Source organism: Podarcis muralis, chromosome 10, assembly GCF_964188315.1.
Source record: "Podarcis muralis chromosome 10, rPodMur119.hap1.1, whole genome shotgun sequence".
Taxonomy (NCBI): Eukaryota; Metazoa; Chordata; class Lepidosauria; order Squamata; family Lacertidae; genus Podarcis; species Podarcis muralis.
This window is the reverse complement of record NC_135664.1, coordinates 69,942,830-69,964,173: the sequence shown is the minus strand read 5'-3', so window position 1 is coordinate 69,964,173 and position 21,344 is coordinate 69,942,830. Positions and strand designations below refer to the sequence as shown.

The window sequence follows — 21,344 nt, the reverse complement described above, 5'->3', positions numbered from 1 at the left end:
TTAAGTTCAGGGCCACTTCACATTTTAAAGTGTTTGGGTCAGGGACGGGGAACCTGTGGCCTTCCAGGTGTGGTTGGACTCCAATTGCCAGCAGCCCCAGGCAGCATAGCCAATGGTTAGGGATGATGAGAGTTGTAGTCCAGCAACATCTGGGAGGTACGTAGGCTCCCCATCCTTCTTTAGGTGAACACTGAAAGAAAGGAAAATGTCTGCCCTGAAGAGTGAAACTCAAAAGACCCATTTCCTTGTCCAAAGCAGGTCCATCAGCCATATTTCAGTTCCCCACTTCCTGTATTACAGAAACGTTTCTTCCATTTGACCTCTGTGTCTCACCCAAACCATTCGCACCTCTAACCTCCTAGGTCAGTGGTTTTTAACCAGTGTGCCGTGGCACCCTGGGGTGCCTTGAATGATGGTCAGGAGTGCTGCGGGCAACACTGGCCTCTGTCCCTCTTTCCTTCCCTCCCTCCTCTGATGCCCTCTCCCATCTCTGCCTCCCAAAAGTTTGTGTGCCTGTTTGTTGCAGCAGCCCTGGCTACAAGCTTAGGAGGCGAATGGTGCCTCTGGGGTTGGCCAGGGGGTGCTGGGTGCCAGGAGCTGAGGCAGCCTTGGAGTAAGCAAGCAAGCAGGCGAGGGAGCCCAGCCAGCCACTCCACCAGCCCTTGCTGTTAGGAATGGACAGACTAGTGGGAGGCCGGGTAGGCAGGCATTGCACTGACGTTTCTTGTGCTTGCTGTGTGCAAGGCCTGCCTGGGAGCTGAGTGCCCAGAGCCAAAGGGGAGCCTTTCCACCATGCAGGCCTGGCGGTGTCTGCTGCTGCCACTGCTGCCTCCCAAGGTGAGTAAGATGGTGGCCTCACGTTCACCTTCAGCCCATTCCCATTGGGCTGCAAAGGCTGGGGTCATCCTCTTCATTGGTCCCTGTGGATCAGGGGGAGGAGGCATCTCTCTTTGGGGTGTGGGGGTGGCTCTGAGACCAGGAGCAGTGGTGGCTGCAGCCCGGTGGACTCCCAACGAGAGGAGGCTGAGGAAACACTCCACAATGGAGGCTGTTTGAAAAAGGGGTGGCAGAACTGAGCTACTGAGCCCCACACAGTTAATGCAGAAAGACTATACGTAGTTGGCCAAGGGAGCCATGGACTCCAAAAGGCTGAAAACCTCTGTCCTAGGTTGTAGGTCTGTCTGTGTGTGGTTCTGAGTGCTTCGCAGGTTGGTGGTGGCCCATTCTGTTTGGGTTCCAAGTTGGATAGGCTTGGACCAAACCAAGTATGGCATGAGTTCTCATTGACAAAACCCTGCCTTGTTAGGTGTAGTGAGTTGACTTATTGTTGCTGTAGTCAGCTGGCTTTTAGACTAAGATTTTAGACACTTAAACAAGTGGCTCCAAAGTCCATGTTAGATCCGATGAAAGAAGAATAGCAGACGAAAATAATGGACTATGCAGAATTGGATAAAATGACAGGAACGATTCAAAACCTGCGGGACCAGAGATTTACAGAAGATTGGAAGAAGTATATGAATTATTTGAAGAGCAACTGTAACCAACAAATTATGCTAGTAGGACTACGAGAAGTTTTGTAAGGAGGAATATATGAAGTGCTACAAGGTAGACAACGAATAGAGATATTGGTTATGAGTTTTAAATGTAACGGAAAATAAGAAATGTGTACTAAGTGATTAGATTGGAAAATTTTCAGGCAGGACTGATGGAAGTCAAAAAATTGAACAAGATGTAAAAATATCTTTAATTATTGTTGAAAATGGTATGTTAAAAAAACTAATAAAAATTTATATAAAAAATAAAGTTCATGTTTGAATTTTCCACATGCAAAAGAGCCACCACGGCTAGAGCATGTGTTTAATTTAAGTAATTTCGTTGTCCCCGAGAGGGGGCAATGACAATAAAGATATTAAAAAAAATAATAATAATTTTAAAATGGCTTTCCTCTCTTCCCCTAAACATTCCAGAGTGAGACATTTGGTACTAAAAAGCCTTTTCCGTGTCCCTTGTGAAAGTGCCCTTTGATGATGAGCATTGCAAATACCTTCTGCATCCCCCAGGCTCTGGTTTCCAGCTCTGCTCTTACTGCCCTGTTAGCTGCTCTTGTCACGGCCAGCTTCCCTTCCCTTCTAGGTGTGTTGATGGAACTTAGCTATGGCCTGCGCTGGAGAGCTTGTTAGGAAGCCCAATAATGAATGGAAGATGACTTGCGTATTGTATAAACAGGAGGCGGAGGAAAGGTCAACTGCAAGGGAGCAGTAAAATATAATAAAATCTTTGCTTTGTGGTGTCAGTGTTTCAGGTCATCAAGCTGTAAGTCTGTCCTTTTCTCATTATTTATGACTATTAGCATGTTAAGTCTTTCATTTCTGTCTCCCGCACTCACTGCATTGCCTCCAGTGCAGATGTTTGTCATTTCAGGTAGCAAGTCTGCAGTGAGAGAGATATATAAAACAAACTGTACATCGCCTGCACGCTGATCTTTTTGAATTAAAGTTGGTCATTTGACCAGTCAAACAAAGGTTGATCAACTGACTAATAGTAATCCTCCCCCCCCCCCAAAGGTGCTGCTTTTATTTATTAGTGGGACCATATCAGTCTTGTGCTATTTACAAAATGCCAATCAGCTCATATGAAACAAAGGCATTCAAAACCATTGCAATCAATTATTATTTATAAGAGAGAATATTATTCAAATACAAATGTATGTCAGTGCAATTCAGGTGATAGAATTGCTTTTGAGGGTTTTTGTTGTGGTTGTTCCATGGGGATAGACCAAACAGCTGCAGACCCTGTTTAGAATGAACTAAAACACAAAAGTAGAAAAGATTGTCAGTGGCTGATTTCACTGAATGGAATTCTGATTACAATGCAGGGCAGCACGTATTTTTGAATGGCTGTGTGGAAGCAAATGGAGTTGATCTCCTGCAGGACTGGGGGAAAATGGAGTTTGCCCTCAGGTGATACCACGGGTTAATTTCGAAAGACTGCTTAGATCAAGCCAGCCTTTTCCACTGTTACAGCAGATGAATCTTGAGAGATCTCCAGAGCACTGTCTACTCCTATTATATTGGATGGGTTTCAGTTAGTAAGGCTTGAAGATGTGGATAAGGTGCTTGGATCGGTCAAGGACCTATGCTCTGGACCCAGGGGTCAGCAAACTTTTTCAGGGGTCAGTCCCCTGTCCCTCAGACCTTGTGGGGGGCCGGACTATATTTTGAAAAAGTAATAATGAATGAATTCCTATGCCCCACAAATAACCCAGAGATGCATTTTAAATAAAACGACACATTCTACTCATGTAAAAACACGCTGATTCCCGGACCACCCCCAGGTCGGATTGAGAAGGCGATTGGGCTGGATCAGGCCCCAGGGCCTTAGTTTGTCTACCCATGCTCTGGACCTTTGTCCCTCTTGGCTCATAAAAAATAACAGTGAGGGGACAGCTGGCTGGACCAGGGAGGTGATTAATGCCTTCTTGAGAGGGGGTGGTCCCTGCTGGCAGCTCGAAGGAAGCAGTGGTAAAACCACTCCTGATATTGCCCAATCCAAATACACATTATGATTCCTGATGTATTGCCAGGTCAAAAATTATGAAATCTATTAAAAAATAAATAAATAAGTTGCCCAGTAGCACCTTAGAGACCAACTAAGTTTGTTCTGGGTATAAGTGTTCATGTGCATGCACTGGACAATTTTTTAATTTATTTCGACTGTGTCAGACCAACACGGCTACCTACCTGAATATGAAACCTATATCACCATATGGACTTCAAACTTCACACCTATCCAAACCAACACTGAGTAGATCGGGGTTGGCAACCTAAGGCCCATGGGTCACAAGTGGCCTATGGGGGTCGTTTAACCGGCCCATGGACCCCCGCCGCCTGCTCAGGGACCCCTGCCGCCCACTCGGTCAGCTCCCGTGCGCCGCGCAGAGCGGGTACCTCCTTCCGTGACGCTGGCTGGCTTCCCATTGGCTGCAGGAAGGTCCTGCAGCCAATGGGAAGCTGTGCACGCCTCCTCTGTTCCGAAAGGAGCGTCAGAAATAGCATTTGCGCATATGTGTGTGCGCACACACTCCGGCCCACCACGGCGTCTGCGGGACCGTGAACCGGCCCAAGCCACAAAAACTTTGCCAACCCCTGCTGTTGACGCTGCCAGCAGAGGGACTCAGGAGATGTGGCAGTTTCATCAGCGATATACTGTACCGCTACAAAGTGAAACGGACATCGCAGTCTGCTCCTCGTACTGCTCCCGGGCGATATATCAATATATCATCCAGGCCTAATATCTAGTTCAGGCATAGGCAAATTCCGGCCCTCCAGATGTTTTGGACTAAAGTTCCCATCATCCCTAGCTAACAGGACCAGTTGTCAGAGATGATGGGAATTGTAGTCCAAAACATCTGGGGGCCCGGAGTTTTCCTATGCCTGATCTAGTTGTAATTATTTTAAGAAGGTGCTTGTGTCTCCCCTAGCTTTGTGTCTGCCTTCTTTATGGATACATTTTTCTCCATTGCTCTTTGCTTTTCAGTCTGGATTTGCATATGTCTCGCTTGTGACAATGCCCTGCCTCTCACCTTGAGACTACTGGTTTGCTTTAATAGCTGCTTGTGAGGGAATTTTTCTTAAAGTCTCCTTTAAAGACCAAACAAAATAATGTCAGCAGGTGTTCTTTCATCCCCTCTTTCGTTCACATGCTTGAAGAATTATAATGCACTAGATGTGACAAACTGTTCAGGTGTGTTGTAACTCTAGTATTTTAATGAACTTTCTCATCCAAATTACTTGGGACTGCAGTAAAGCTCTCTAGTCTGTGATAGATCAGAATCAAGTCCATTTTATACTTGAATTAAATGAGCAAATTAGCTGGCTGTGTTAACCATATAGTCACTTCATTTCAGAAGGTCTTACAATGTTGTAATGTACTTCCACAGAGAAATTGCCTTGTGTGTACTTGTTGGTTCAGTCAGCTGTTGGGGGTTTGAGTGCTGCGCTGGTTGTTTGGAAGTGTGGAGATCTGGAGCAGAATAACACATTATCCTGGAGGCAAGCGATTCTAAGAACCACATTGGCTAACTTGATTTATGTAGGAGGTCTAGGGCAGGCCTAGAAATACCACATTTTCTATCAACTTCAGGCTCTTGAACGGCAGCTTAAAAACCATCACAATCCACTCTTTGCCTGATGATGGCTGAAAATGGACATTGGTTCTGGCAAAACTCTTTCGTAAGCCACTTTGATTTTTATTTTATTTTTTACAATCAAGTTGTGCATACATTTTATGAAATAAATAAATAATGCATTAACATCTGAGCCACTAAAAGACACTCTTCCTCCCACCCACCCCTTATCTGTCCTTTTGGTGGTGACAGCCTAAGGCGTAGAGAACTCCTGGTTGTATCTCATCTGCTACATGATTTGGTCATAGTTTTTGGATTCCAAAAAGTCACCTTAACCAACAATGACAACAACAACATTTGTACACCGCCCATCTTACTGTTTTGCCCCAGACACTCTCGGCAGCTTCCAGCATATACAAAAACATAATAAAACATTAAACATTATAATCCTCTGTATGCAGGGCTGCCATCAGATGTCTTCAAAAGATTGTATAGTTACTCATCTCCTTGACATCTGATGGGAGGGCATTCCACAGGGCAGGTGCCACTACCAAGAAGGCCCTTTGCCTGGTTCCCTGTAGCCTCATTTCTCACAGTGAGGGAACCGTCAGAAGGCCCTCGGTGCTGGACCTCAGTGTCCGGGCAGAACGATGGGGGTGGAGATGCTCTTTCAGGTATACAGGGCTGAGGCCATTTATGGCTTTAAAGGTCAGCACCAACACTTTGAATTGTGCTCGGAAATGTGCTACAACTCCCATCAACCCCAGCCAGCATGTCAGATGGTTTGGCATGGTGGGAGTTTTAGTTTGTCAACAACTGGGAGCCCAAGGTTGGGAAATTATGTTCAAATGAATCTACTCGTGTTTAATGAACATACAAGGGAGGAATTGGATCATGTCTGCTAGGTACCCATTGGTACAAGCCATGTGTCTTCTGTCAAAAGGGAAGTCCATGTTGAGTTCTCTCTTCTCCTGCAATGTGTGGCATCACTTAACCTGCATTGCGGCAGCATCATTGTGTGCTTACCTCATGTTGCTTCATATTCTTGATGGAGGCTGGGAAATACTCAGTGTGATGAAACACTGGTAAATGGTAGGGAGGGGACACGATACAGAGATACCCACATATGTATCCCACATAGATGTGGTACTGCCTTTAGCTACTGCATATTTGTCCCCCCCCCCCCCATTCATAGAACAGAGGTTCATCTGAACAAACAACCCATGCCAAGGTGGGCGTATTTCTTCAACTGGACACTCATTTTGTGGCTCAAGTGCCCTTGGTGCTATCTAAATGACAAGCTACTGTGCTGTTCCTTGACACATAACTCTTCAAATGCATCTCATGAGTGTCTGGTATAACCTCAGAATTTGCCCGGAGAAAAACTGGGTTCCCTGCCAATAACGTGTGTTCTCTAGGTGACCTTAACCTGACCAAACTTGGAGTAATTATACTGTGCTGTATTCTCCAGTGGTTTATTTGCACGCAATTTATTCGCCTCAACTAAATAGGAATTGTCTGCCTATGTGTTTTAACACAGCCATTTGAGTCAAATTATTTGGCTTTTTTGAAAGCACTTGGGCAGATAAATAAAATTGCAGGAGTTATTTCTCAAACAGTGACCTCCTTCCAGGATTGGGTTTTACTCAGCTTGCTTCAATTTCTCATTTGGGAACCATCTTGCTTACAAGGGTTAATAGAATTTCTATTTAATGATCTACAGCTCCACTTTTATTCCCTGTTAGGATCAAGCTGATCAATGCATAACCTAATTGATTGTTCAGGTCAAAAGTGCCATGTCTTTATTGGCTGATACCCGAATCTTATTTATTGTTCCTCAGAAGTTGGTTCTACGGTCCATTAGCCTTTTTTATCCATTCTTACATGCAGGGGCAATAAAAAATTGTGATACATAGGTTGGTGGACACCTTAATTGTTATGCATTGTATGTCTGTTGTCGGGTGCCAAACCAGACACTTGAAGTATCTTTCCAGAGTCGAGATGACTCTAATGATCAATTGTGGCATAAAATGTTTTGCTGCCTTTGTAGTGCAGCTGTGAATGAGATCTGCTTGCGGGGGGTTTGAGATGGGCAGAGAAGAGATAAAACAAAGGGCACAATCCTCTGGGCGTGTTGGCTGTGCAAATCCCAATAGGACAGTTGTGTTTGAACAGAAGAAGATCCTTATGGACTGCAGCCTAAATTATAAGCGGGTTAGTGGGGTTTTTGGGAATCTGCGTACGGTTTGTGCCATTTATGCTGCCCACCAGTTTTTTAAAGCCATGTGATTTTGGCAAAGCTCTCTGATGAAGTAACTCAAAATGAGACAGCGGCAGGTGCATTTCAGAAGCAGCATAAGTAAAATTTGTTTTTCCTTAGTGGGAAGCTTGGAAGACACGTTTTCATCCTTTTCCTGTTTTCGAAACAACCGAAATGACTCCAGAAATGAGCATTGAGAGGGGTTGTCCAGCTTGGGCAAAGTGATGCCTTCTAGATGTTGTTGGGCTGCAAGCCTCATTATACCTGAAGGTTGTCCATGCTAGCTGGGGCTGATGGGAGCTGGAGGACAACATTGGGGGCTCATCAGACAACCCTGCCCAACATTCGGCAAAGAAACGAAGAAGGTCATCTCTAGGCATTGTCTTTTGTCAGAGGCCCTGTTATAAGAAGCAGTTTGCAATAGCTCAGGAATGGGGAACCTTTCTCAGCCTGAGGGTCCTCATTCCCTTCTGGGCAACCTTCTGGGGGCCACATAGACACATAGAACTGTAGAGTTGAAGGAGACCCCAAGGGCTATCTGGTCCAACTCCCTGCAATGCAGGAATCGTAGCTACAGTACGAGACACACTAGAGATGCTCACAACATGCCAGAGGCAACAGTGGGCAGAGCAATGAATGTAATTTTTACTTATGTATAGTAGGGAAAGATGGAGGGCACAAGGAGAAGGGGACGACAGAGGATGAGATGGTTGGATAGTGTTCTCGAAGCTACAAACATGAGCCTGACCAAACTGCGGGAGGCGGTGGAAGACAGGAGTGCCTGGCGTGCTCTGGTCCATGGGGTCACGAAGAGTCGGACACGACTAAACGACTAAACAACAACAACAACATAGTAGGGTAGTTTCTACACCCCATCCCATGTCCACCCAGGCAAGCTGTATGACCTGAGGAAGCTCCTGAGGCTCAGATAGGACTGGAGAGTCACGTTTGGCCCTCAGACCTGGGGCTCCCCATCCCTGCAATAGCTGCTTTGGTGATTACGTTGGTATGAGTTGAAAATGTGATGGTAAAACCGAACAAATCCTCCTGGCTATTCTTTTATCTGGTCGTTCTGAATGTGTTTCATTCTGGCATCACCTGTATCCCATCCATGTCACTTAATCCTTTCCCACTTCTTAATTCCAGTGAATGAGGAAGACCTGAAGAAAAGAATAGCTGAAGAACTGGCATTAGAACAAGCCAGGAGAGATGCTGAAGCCCATAAAAGGTTTGTTTTGTCAGGAGTAGATCTTCAGTCCTCGCTGTTTGTGTTTTAAAGGCATGCTTCTTGCAGTGTTGTGGTAAGTGGGGAAATCAGAGGTCTCTGGATGAATTAAGATGTTTTTTAAAGCAAGGTGTGACCAGACATCTATTTGTTTGGTGTGTAATGGTGGTAAACAGAAAAATAAATTAGTAGAGAGTTGTTTTTCTCTATGGCTTGCATTCTGTCTACATCTCTCTGACCTCACATACTTGAAGCGCTATGCTGTTATGCTCTTTTTTTTTAAAAGGGGGGGAGGGTTTAAAGTTCTGCCTTTTATGTTTTTGTATTTCCCACCCTCTCTTGAGCCCTAGTAAACTGTTTGCCTAGCAATGGAATTGCTCAGGAAAAACAACGGAGGCTTGTGTTGCTGAACTCATCAGATTGATCAAGAGGTAAATTCTAACAGCAGGGGAACAGGTAGAACTGCTTTGAAGAAGAGTACATACATTAGGCTTTGAAATACGTAAAGAGATGCTGTGTGTGTTGGGATGGAGGTTGGGGAAAGGGAACTGCTGTTGCTTTTTCTATTGGACATGCTATGGGCATACTATAGTGTATCTTGGGTGAAAAACAGCAATATTTACTCTTCTACAAATTGGAGGGGGGGGTTTGCATTTGAAAGGCTGAAGTTGGGCTTTAGTCATAAATGTTTAGTAGGTCTTGAAGGCACAGGTCAGAAGAGTGCAGCGCTTTCAATTATACATTAATAAAATGAAATCCAAGCAGCTACGTTTAAAAATTAATCAGTGCCCGCGACGGGGTGAGCTCCCGTTGCTTGGTCCCTGCTCCTGCCAACCTAGCAGTTCGAAAGCACGTCAAAGTGCAAGTAGATAAATAGGTACTGCTACGGCAGGAAGGTAAACGGCGTTTCCGTGCACTGCTCTGGTTCGCCAGAAGCGGCTTTATCATGCTGGCCACATGATTTGGAAACTGTCTGCAGACAAATGCCGGCTCCCTCAGCCACTAAAGCAAGATGAGCGCTGCAACCCCAGAGTCGTCCACTACTGGACTTAATGGTCAGGGGTCCCTTTACCTTTACCTTTATGCTCAGTTTTCACTTCTAGTAAGCTCAGTGTGGGTTCTTCTTTTTTTTGGGGGGTGTGTGTGTGTGTCACAGTGTTCTCCCACCCAGGCACTCGTCCGGATCACCTTGCTTAGCTGGTTGAGCAGAACTCTCCCCAGCCCCCCCCCCCCCCGCTTTGGAATTGGTCATCAAGGCAGTAGTCTTCCAACTGGAACAGCAAAGATGCCATGGCTGATTGTTTTGAAAACTGCTGAATGGTATAGGGCAGGGGTGTCAAACTCAAATTCATCGGGGGCCGCATCAGCAGTTTGGTCACCCTCAAAGGGCCGGTTGTATCTGTAGGACTATGTAAAGGACATGTAAAGTGGAGGTTTCCTGTGTAGAACGGCCGGTGCCGCTAGAGGGCAGACGTTCTCTGGCTTGTAGGCTGCCGTGCATGCGCTGAAGAGGCGGCTTTCTTGTGTCAAAAAAAAGAAAGAAAGAAAGAAAGAAAAAAAAAGCGAGAATAAAAGGTGAACTCTGGCGGCCGGTGGCGGCTACACGGGCCACATGACGAGGTCTGGCGGGCTGGATTCGGCCCGCGGGCCTTGTGTTTGACACCCGTGGTATAGGGAGACCTACAGAGTCTTATCCCCCCTCTCCCTTCCTGGCAAAGACCATTCCATATTTTTTTTAACGCATTTGATAGTTTTTAACCTTGCTGCAAGCCACTCAGAACACTTTGTTGTTGAACGGCCTGTAAATAAAAAAATTAAAATGAATAAAACCAAAGCAGTTTCTGCGCCAAAGCCAGGCTTCAAAACTTAACGAAATGGATTTAGAAATCCAGTTTCATCGAATAGTGCTTGGATTAGGCTGGCAACTGCTCACTCAAGGAAGTGAGCCCAGGAAGGGAATGATATCCCCATCACCCAGAGTCAAGACTGATTACTTCGGTCTTACCACTGTCTCATTAAAGGTTGGTGGAAACCACCCTTCGCTCTGAGACAATGTTATTTATGCCCTAGATCGTGCCAGATGCATTCTCTGTTCTAGATCTAATAAGCCTAGAGGGGCAGGAGACAGGCCTTAGAACTGAGCATGTTGTTTGACTTAGGAAGGCAAACAAAAGTAAAAACTATGTCACGTTAATTTATGAACCATGTAAATATATAAAAAGTTTTCCCAATAGCCCAAAGTACCTGGACTGAAATTTGTCAAGGGAGGAGGGAATCAATGAAGCGTGTGGTGTGGTTTAGCTGGGCGTATGCCTCATTGGGCTGTTTGGGACTTACTTTTGAGTAATATATTGGATTACACTGTAAATTATCTTAATGTTGTAAATAATTGGATGCTAGTGTGTAAATGGTTCTGTAAAAAACCCCAAAACCCAGCTGAAATGTGCCTCTTTGAATTGAGTAGTAAAGCAAATCAATGTGTTATGGTGAAAACACTGCTCTTTGAAATATTGTGGCTTGTCTTAATTGATTTTTGATTTTTACAAGGAAATGTATTTAGTATTTGTGTGTTAGTGTTAATGTAATTAATGCTAGCATTTTAAATGGATCGATTTATTATGTGCTTTGATTCCCCTTCTCCCGGTTCCAGTAACATCAAGAGGTTCTGGTGGTTCTGTTGCTCACCTCTCAGTGTTGCATTCTTCCCTTCCAATGGCATTATGAGAGAGGGGAATTTCCTTAGCATCACTCAACCAGTCAGGGGCAGATGTCCTTATACCAGCGAGCTAGTACTTGTTGAGATTTGTTACTAAGATGCTTCAGCATTAGGCAGATTCAGTGTATTGGGCAAATGGAAGGTGCTGTCCTCATCTAGCCTGCTTGAGGGACCAGCCATGCACTACATCGGACAGGACAGGTGCTCTCTTTCAGCTGACGCAGCTCAAGAGTAGGTAACAGGTTTCAGACAACTGGCACCAAGGGCAGGTTCTAGAGAAACAGCCTCTAGTTTTGTAGGACACTGTGGAACTCTCAGGAAAGGCACATGCTGACCCAGCAGAGTCAAGAGCTTAACCAAGTCCTTATATACCCACAGCCAGGACCTAAGGATGACAAGACTTCTGTCCTGGAAGGACTCTAGGGAGAGAATCTGGCTTGAAGCCTCACCTCATGGTGCTGTTGAATGAATTTGGATTATGTCCTCTGCCACCTCCAGTTGGGATCATTTAGAAAAATAAGATGGGTGCTCCTCTGCGAGAGGCAACACGAGAACAGATCTTTTCTGCAGTGGCTCTCTGCTTGTGGAATGCTCTGCCCAGGCAGGTTTGGCTGGTGCCTTCATTATACACCTTTAGGCACCGGGCAAATACCATATGTTCCTCTTTAACCAGGCCTTGGGCTGACTGACACCCAGCACCTTTTAAAACGTGTTGTGGAAGTGCAGATTATTGGTTTGTTTTTGTTCTTATTTTTATTATGTGTTTTGTGGGTTTTATATTGTAATTTTATGTTGTGATCTATGGGTATAGGATGGTATACAGATTTAATAAATAACAAGAGCAGCAGCAGCAACACCACCACCACCATTATTAGGACCTATTTTTGGTAATTGTAAAAGAGGGTGGGTGCCGACTCCTGGAGTCTGAATCTAAAGTGGCAGTTCAGCAATAGGATGAGGAGTAAATAAAATAGCTGGAAGAGGCAAGTCAAGCCGCATTGCAACGAGGAAGCATTGGCTGCTAGTACAGTGGTACCTCCGGTTGCGGACGGGATCCATTTCAGAGGTCCAGTTGGATCCCGAGGTTTCCACAACCTGAGGACCACTTCTGTGCATGTGTGCATGTGTGTGTGGTGAAGCCTGGTAAAATACTTCTGGGTTTGCCATGCGTGCATCCTGAAGTTTACGTAACCAGAGGGTTACGTAAACGGAGGTACGACTGTACTACATAATGATCTCTATTATCATAGGAGTCTTGTTGGACTCTTAGCCAGACTGGTTTCTGCCTAATCTGTTGGGGCTTGGGATATGCTGAAGTTGTGTCGAACGACCACACTAAGTATTAGAACATGGGATTTGCATGCACAAGGTCTGATGTCCGGTGTTTGGCATCGCAGCCTAAAAAGTCGCTTGGCAGAAGAGCTGACAGGGAGCTTAACTTGCACAATGGTGTTTGCTGCCCATCATCATTTAAACTACTGTGCTAGATGGGCCAGAGATCTTATAACATAAGGTAAGTTCATATGCTTAGCTCTGCAGAAATTTGGGGAAACTGGAGCCATTGCAAGCTTTCATGGTTAAATAAACTTGATTCAGAAAGTAGGTTCTGGATGAAGACAGAAAAATGAGATGTGGGTGTTGTGGACAGTTGGTTGTCTACATTATGTACAACGTAAAATTTAACCTGGGGTTTTCTTTTTGTCACATTTATAAGGCTCTGTGTGCAGCCAGCTCCCTTGGTCACAACAGAATATTCAGTCATTTCCTCACTCTTTAGAAATATATATATATTGTAAGATATTTGCTTTCCAGCAATGGATTCTGTGGGTGGTATTCATATAATTTAGATGTGTAATGTAATGATCGCTCTGCTGTCTTTTCCCCGTACTCTCACTTCTTCTAAGAAACCCCATCTGTTCATGAAACGTGCATAGTTGTTTTCTTGAAGAAACAAAAAAACCTTTTGAACGAATCATTTTTAATATCTCTCCCCCCACCCACTACCATGGAAAAACTGCATCCGTGTAATGGTAGAATTCTGTTCACATATGCGCAGGGCAGAACTGCAGATGATGCCCAATATAGGAATAGGAACATAGAAAGCTGTCTTATACCAAGTCAGAGCCTTCATTGGTCCGTCTACTTTACTGATGGACAGTGGCTCTGCCGGACTTAATGCAGGAACCTTTCCCAGCTACACCTGAGGATGTCATGGATTGAAGCTGAGATCTTCCGCATGCAAAACAGTGTTAAGGGAAAGGGAAATAAACTAAAAGTTACACTATGTACATGTCCACCTTCTTGACAGTCCCTGACACCCAGAGATGTGCTGCTGATTTCACCCATCTCCCCTTTATAACCCCATATTTACCATACCCCACCATAACTGAATGAAATACTTGCTCTCACTTCTATCCATCTTTGATTTGCCTTGGGTTGGTTTTTTTTTTGTGTGAAGCTTGTTCACTGACCTGCTGCAAGTCAGTGACGCACAGAAGGTAGCCATCATTGACTGTGAGCTGAAAATGCACAACAGTGACATTGCTGCTCTACAGGAGACCAAACTTGCTTTGAATGGCAGCCTCCAAGAGAAGAACAACACCTTTCTCTTGCAAGGAGGGCACCCAGAAGAACCATGTATTCACTACATAGGTTTTTCAGTGAAGAACTCTCTTTTGTATGTGATAGAAAAGCTTACTTCTGAAGAAGCTGGACAGAGTCTCATCAGCTGTTTTGCCAAAGCCTGCATGGAGTTCAGCCCCACCACCAACCTGACGAAGACCAACATCTTGCTTCAGGATGTCACCAGCACTTCACGCATCAGCATTGCTGACCACATCCTTGAGGTGGTGGACGATTTTGTCTACCTGGGCTTCACCATAAGCAGTATCCTCTCCACTGACGTGGAGCTGGACAAGGATACAGTGGTATGTCTGGTTACATACGGTTCAGGTTACATATGCTTCAGGTTACAGACTCCGCTAACCCAGAAATATTACCTCGGGTTAAGAACTTTGCTTCAGGATGAGAACAGAAATTGTGCCCCGATGGCGCGGCAGCAGCAGGAGGCCCCATTAGCTAAAGTGGTGCTTCAGGTTAAGAACAGTTTCAGGTTAAGAATGGACCTCCGGAACGAATTAAGTACTTAACCCGAGGTACCACTGTATTGGCAGGGAAGCTATGGCAATGGCTTGCCTCTCCAAAGGTGTATGGGAGGATGTGATGCTAACAACCAATACCAAGATGAAGGTCCACCAGGGTTGCATGTTGAACATGCTGCTTTATGGTAGTGAGGTGTGGGTATCTTACGCCTGCCAGGAGCAACGCTTTCCACGTACCCTGTGTCAAGATGATGTTCAGTATCACACACAGCGGGTGGCGCTGTAGGTAAAACCTCAGTGCCTAGGACTTGCCGATCGTATGGTCGGCGGTTCGAATCCCCGCGGCGGGGTGAGCTCCCGTCGTTCGGTCCCGGCTCCTGCCCACCTAGCAGTTCGAAAGCACTCTTAAGTGCAAGTAGATAAATAGGGACCGCTTTATAGTGGGAAGGTAAACGGCGTTTCCGTGTGCTGCGCTGGTGCTGGCTCACCAGCTGCAGCTTTGTGACCCGGAAGTGTCTCCGGACGGCGCTGGTCCCCGGCCTCTAGAGTGAGATGAGCACGCAACCCTAGAGTCGGACACGACTGGCCCGTACGGGCAGAGGTACCTTTACCTTTACCTATCACACACATGGCAGGACAGAGTCTCAAACAAAGATGTGCTCTTCCAAGCCCACACTCCCAGCATATTCGCGCTTCTGTCTCAGTGACGTGTACGCTGGCTTGCTCATGTCCAAAGAATGGAAGAAGGCAGGATCCCCAAGGACATGCTCTATAGGGAGCTGGCTTCAGGCACCAGGCCCATTGGAAGACCAACTCTGCGTTACAAAGATGCCTGCAAACATGACATGAAGGCTGGCAGCACCCACCCCTCTGTGTTATGGTGAAGCCCAGGTAGACAAAATCGTGGTCACCCCCTTGCAGACCATTGTAGTGGCTGGAGACAGTTAGTCAAGTTGAGGTTGTGTATCCACAACAAGTTTGCTGGGCTCGGGGGTAACCCGAGTAACGCGGTCCAGGTCCAGTCCCGAATCCAAGGCTTCCACGAAGAGTCAGTCCGACAGGGCCAAGGCAGGACACGAGGCAGGAAACCAGGCAAGGTCAGGCACAGGATCACAGGCAGGTTCTGGCAAACAGCAACGTTGCTCCCACAACCTGGGGCGGGGTCCAGCAGCCTTTTATCTCTGATGGGGCAACGGCCGGTCCTGATCCCCTGGTGACTCACCTCCCTGTCTCGCCCGAAGGCAAGCACTCCTTCTGCGAGTACTCAGGTCTCTCATTCTCTCAGTCTCTGCAGCTCAGGAGATGTTGGTGGGTTACTAGACCCAGAGGCCGCCTCAGCCTCTCTTGACCCAAATGGTAGTGGAGCAGCTATAAGTGATGGTCTAGCTGGAGGCAACGAGGTAATCCCCGCATCTGGAGCCAGGGCAGGTTCAGGCCCCTGACTCGGTCCAGCTGGCGCTAGTTGCAGGGAAACCTGTGCAGACTGGGACTCTTCAGGATCAGGCCCCAGACTTGGTTCAGATGCCGCCTGAGGCAAAGGATCCGGTGTGCACTGAGTCTCCTCTGGCTCCAAGTCCGAGCCCGAGTCCCAGGCCATCACACCAGTGACCAGAGGAGAAATGTCGGCTGGGAGGAGCACAGGAAGAAGAAAAGCCATGCTACACCTTCATCAGCACAACCAGACGCCTTCATCTGCCCCAGCTCTAACAAAACATGTCTCTCCCGTATCGGTCTCTACAGCTACAGTAGGTGCTGTAACTTTCCAACAGTTTGACTTCACCCTCGAAGGCTCACTCTTCCATTGTCTCCTGCTGACAACAGTCATTTTGCAAAGCACCGTGCAGAATTCTGCTGCTGCTGCTCCTACTATAAGAATGCTATTTTAATAAAGCTCTTTGTAATGTTGTTCTTCCCGCACACAGAGAATATAAAACCATTGATCTGTTGCTGCATATATAATTTTTGTTAGAGGCTTCTTTTGCTGAACATGTGCACTGTTACGTGTGGGCAGTAGCTACTTAGCTGTTAAAGTGGGACCTGCGCTTCTGCTGAAAGGTGTAAAGATGGCCATGTTCTAATTGGTTTACCCTCTGCTCCCTTAAGCATTCTTTGAGCAGTAAGGTGTTTTTGTGGTGGGTCCATTATGAAACCCCACTTCTCTAGGCTGGGAATATTTATCTTCCGAGTGCCATGATGGGCTGATAGAATTGCATAGAAAGCATTGCAGCTGGGTCGAAACACTCATGTGTCCCTGTGGTCTATTGTGTTCAAAATGTCTATTTCTTTCCCTGATTGAAAGAATACTCTGTGGGGTTATATACCATGGCTGCTGTCCTAAGACAATATGGCAGGCTTCTAATGGGACACATGCGAATTGCAGGCGCTCTGCTGCTGTGATTAACTCCTCCATTGGCTCCCTCAGTCCATATGTCAAGCTCTCTGACAGGGAGAAAAATGCCACTCATTCTGACCCCCTAGCCTTTGACATTAGAGTTCCACCTTCTACCTGGTGGCGCAAATGGGAGCCTTGCTCATCTAATTCCTTTTATCAGAGATGTGCAGTCACAGTGTGCTCATGTCAGAAATCTCATGCATCAAAAACACTCTTTGTTTGAGGTTCACCCGGGCACTTTACATTAGCAGATGTAAAAAGCTAGCAAGCTCTTAAGGCTATAAAATGGAGCTGCGCTGTGGATTTTTTATGTCTAATGTTGGCAGTTTAATTTTGGACTGTTCTACTTTGTCACTGTTAGCTCTTCTTTGCCAAAGTACTTAAGGTGACATTCAGAATCCACCGCGAGTTGATGACTTCATGTCTTTAAAATGAGCTTCATATCTTTTTTCACACAGAGTGACATGTATTGCATAGCTGTATTTTCATTCCTTTTTATACATTTTTTATTTGCCTTCTCCTAATAAAATCTTCATCAAACGTAGATGCTTTCAAGATGCTTTAGAGCCATAATTCTTCATGCTGAGATTTGCTAGGGAAGAACAAAATGAAAGCAGGCTAAATATCTCTTGTTTCCCCCAGCTCTTATTTCTGTGCTGTGTGCTTTTCCGAGAGCAAAATAAAAAGAGCCATCGAAATATGTGGAATGACTTTCAGTATGTGCTTAAAATGTCTATAAGAGCTGTTGGTTTAGTTTCAGGGTGTGGGAACCTCTCAGTACCCAACCCAATACGGTTGGGATGGTGGTGAACTGACCACTGTGAAATTGTGTAAGAATCAACTTACCTTTTAAAATTTCATCATGGCGTCACCTGACAGCTTTAGCAAGAGTAGCCCCCCCCCCCCAGCCCTGCTGGAGTCAGGGCCACATAGCTCCCAATTGGGAGCAACACCCTTGCTTGCAATTCTCTCTCCAGACAACTTAAGGCCTCTTCCCTTCCAGCTGAGCCTTTGGGTCTAGCTTTCTGTAATCACAGGTATCTCAGAGAATCATAGAATCATAGAGTTGGCATAGACCACAAGGGCCATCGAGTCCAACCCCCTGCCAAGCAGGAAACACCATCAGAGCACTCCTGACATATGGTTGTCAAGCCTCTGCTTAAAGACCTCCAAAGAAGGAGACTCCACCACACTCCTTGGCAGCAAATTCCACTGTCGAACAGCTCTTACTGTCAGGAAGCTCTTCCTAATGTTTAGGTGGAATCTTCTTTCTTGTAGTTTGGATCCATTGCTCCGTGTCCGCTTCTCTGGAGCAGCAGAAAACAACCTTTCTCCCTCCTCTATGTGGCATCCTTTTATATATTTGAACATGGCTATCATATCACCCCTTAACCTCCTCTTCTCCAGGCTAAACATGCCCAGCTCCCTTAGCCATTCCTCATAAGGCATCGTTTCCAGGCCTTTGACCATTTTGGTTGCCCTCCTCTGGACACGTTCCAGTTTGTCAGTGTCCTTCTTGAACTGTGGTGCCCAGAACTGGACACAGTACTCCAGGTGAGGTCTGACCAGAGCAGAATACAGTGGCACTATTACTTCCCTTGATCTAGATGCTATACTCCTATTGATGCAGCCCAGAATTGCATTTGCTTCTTTAGCTGCCGCGTCACACTGTTGGCTCATGTCAAGTTTGTGGTCAACCAAGACTCCTAGATCCTTTTCACATGTACTGCTCTCAAGCCAGGTGTCCCCCATCTTGTATTTGTGCCTCTCTTTTTTTTTTGCCCAAGTGCAGTACTTTACATTTCTCCCTGTTAAAGTTCATCTTGTTTGTTTTGGCCCAGTTCTCTAATCAGTCAAGGTCGTTTTGAAGTGTGATCCTGTCCTCTGGGGTGTTAGCCACCCCTCCCAGTTTGGTGTCATCTGCAAATTTGATCAGGATGCCCTTGAGTCCATCATCCAAGTCATTGATAAAGATGTTGAATAAGACCGGGCCTAAGACAGAACCCTGTGGCACCCCACTAGGCACTCTTCTCCAGGATGAAGAGGAACCATTGATGAGCACCCTTTGGGTTCGGTCAGTCAGCCAGTTACAAATCCACACAGAAGGAACACAAGGAGTGATATTCAGGTGGACGCATGGCACACTGAAGTGAAACCCATCCCAAACAGAGGCAGGAGGAGTCTCCAATCTGTTATGGGGCTGAGTTATACTTCTGAGAGGGACTGGACAAGGGTCTCTCCTAGAAGAGGCTTCCTTCACATTTGGAAAGTTATGATAAGGTGACAAACATTTTAGGAGAGTCCAAAATGTGTGATTGCTGATGTGTGGGACCTGGAAGAGGGCAGAACAGAGGTGGAATGGGGGGGACATAATGGGGTGGGGTGGGCTTGTATGCGCTTGGGGGCTGGGAATGGGACCCCCGCACAAAATGGTTGCTGCCCGTACTGGATTGTGGTTCCAGATAGGTGTAGGTGTGTGCATTTGGTTGTGGGTGGTTTTGGGGCCATTTATTCATATTTTATTTGCTGTTAATAGCCTGTGGACTCCTGGCTGTGTGTGACTCAAAAGCTAGCATAAGTCTGACAGACGATATGCAGAATGCTGTATTTGGAGTTTTTGGCAGGTAAACAGTATTTGATTGTGTAACCAACGTTTACTTCAGCTGAAGATACTGTTTGCTATAGAGAGATGTTCTTGTAGAAAAAGATGCAAACAGAAATTTTCTATAGGTCATGTGCTGGTTCAAGGTATCTTTGATGAAAAACAGTGTGAAACTGGGCTATTCCCTGAAGCTAGGATTTCAGCTACTTAGAGTTGAGGACTTGTTTGCTACATCCTTGAGCTAATACATAAAGACGCTGGTCAACATGTCTTGTGTGTTTCTTACTCAGGGGCATGTTAATCAATCGAGAATATTTCCTAGCTTGATTTTTTTCCTGCAATATCTCACTGTAACTTTAGTATATCACCTAAAAGCTGATGTGTGATTTTGTGAGATCATGAGACCCTATATGCCTGTAACTTAGAAATCGATAGTAGTTGCTCATCTGTATACTCCGTGGTGAAGTCCTCTGAATAAACCAGCCAAGTCACACCTGAAAACTCTCTATGCGTGTGTGCTTGCCACCTTCCCAACAGTAGGTAGTGTCTAGATGGGGGTAAATTAATGTTTATTTAGGGTTGAAATACCTTCCATTTCAATTCCTGTTTTTGTAAGCCTGCTGGTATATGTCCCCTTGATTCAGATGAGCATTGTATATCTAGAACATTCATTGACTGACTCATCTGTTAAATCATGCGCTCTTGCTCATGGCTGTGACGAGGTGACCATCTGAACTTGCTGTTGACGTGCCAGTGAAGAACGTTCCTGTAGTTGGAAGCATTTTTCTTGGTGGCATGCAGGTGGCGTGCGCCGTGCCAGATGGGTGCCATGGCTCATGAACTTTGGAGATGAGAAATCTGCTTGTGGTCAACGCGATGCACCTGCTCTGTCAACTCCTGTGGAGAAGCTTGCTGAGAAATCTGCACAACTCAGTGGAGCAGCGTGTGCCTTGCCTTAGGGACACGGTGACAAATTGCAGCTAGTTGCCAGAGATAGCTGAATAACAATCCACAATATATATTAAAAAATCTCTGCGTAGTGAAGTTAGGGCTTCTTGCCAAGAAAGGAACTTATCCAGAACATTATTTCATATCGCCCCCCCCCCCCCCAACCCTGGCACTTTGTTACCATAGTCCCCCGCTGTGTCCTTGGCCAAATCTCCCTTTTGCTAATGCTCTCCTGCCTATGAGCTAATTTCTCCTTATTTTTTGGCAGTGCTGGGTTATCATAAATCTTACGGATGAATGCATGGAGCTGTGAACTACAATGGCTATATGAAACTTAAAGCTTCAGAGGCAGCATGATGCTGGTTATGAGTTGCTGGGGAGCAAAAGCAGGAGACACGTTCTTGGCCACGGTGGGAGCCAGGATGCTGGACTAGAAGGAACCTTGGTGTGATCCAGCAGGGGTCTTGCTATGTTCTTGACACTTCTGCCAGCAAGCCAGCGATGAGTGGTGACTTGAGACCTTGGAGACAGTGTGCAACTGCTCTGACTTGGAACTTGGAAACGTCTGAGGGATCGATCAGCAGATGTGGAGTTGGCAGTCCGCGATTGTTGTTGCATCCAACCTCATCACTCCCCTCTGTTTGGGGAATGTGAAAAACTGCTGTGCTAATTTAGATTTGTGTGTGTTCTGTAGATCATAGAATCATAGAGTTGGAAGGGACCTTGAGGACCATCGAGTCCAAACCCTTGCAGTGCAGGGATGAATATGCAGCTGTCCCATATGGGGAATGAACCTTCAACCTTGGCGTTCCACACTCTAACCAGCTGAGCTATCCAGGCTACAGTACCTTCACTTTCTTCTTTTAATTCTACCAACTTCTGCATAGGGTGATTATGACAGCACTTTCATCACTGAGAAGCATAATCCCCACCCCCCACCCCAGTGCTTGACTTGGGTGCTTTGCAAGATGGAGA

The 21,344-nt window shown here is 46.0% G+C and overlaps 1 protein-coding gene across 1 annotated transcript in view; it reads left to right on the top strand.

Annotated features, from left to right (window-relative positions):
• The window catches only part of CHCHD3 (coiled-coil-helix-coiled-coil-helix domain containing 3), a 218,376-nt gene that overhangs the window by 31,991 nt on the left and 165,041 nt on the right, over positions 1 to 21,344 (top strand). The window contains exon 3 of the mRNA XM_028745324.2: positions 8,532 to 8,613. Coding sequence (XP_028601157.2) covers positions 8,532 to 8,613 — 82 coding nt within the window. The remainder of the gene's footprint in view (positions 1 to 8,531; positions 8,614 to 21,344) is intronic.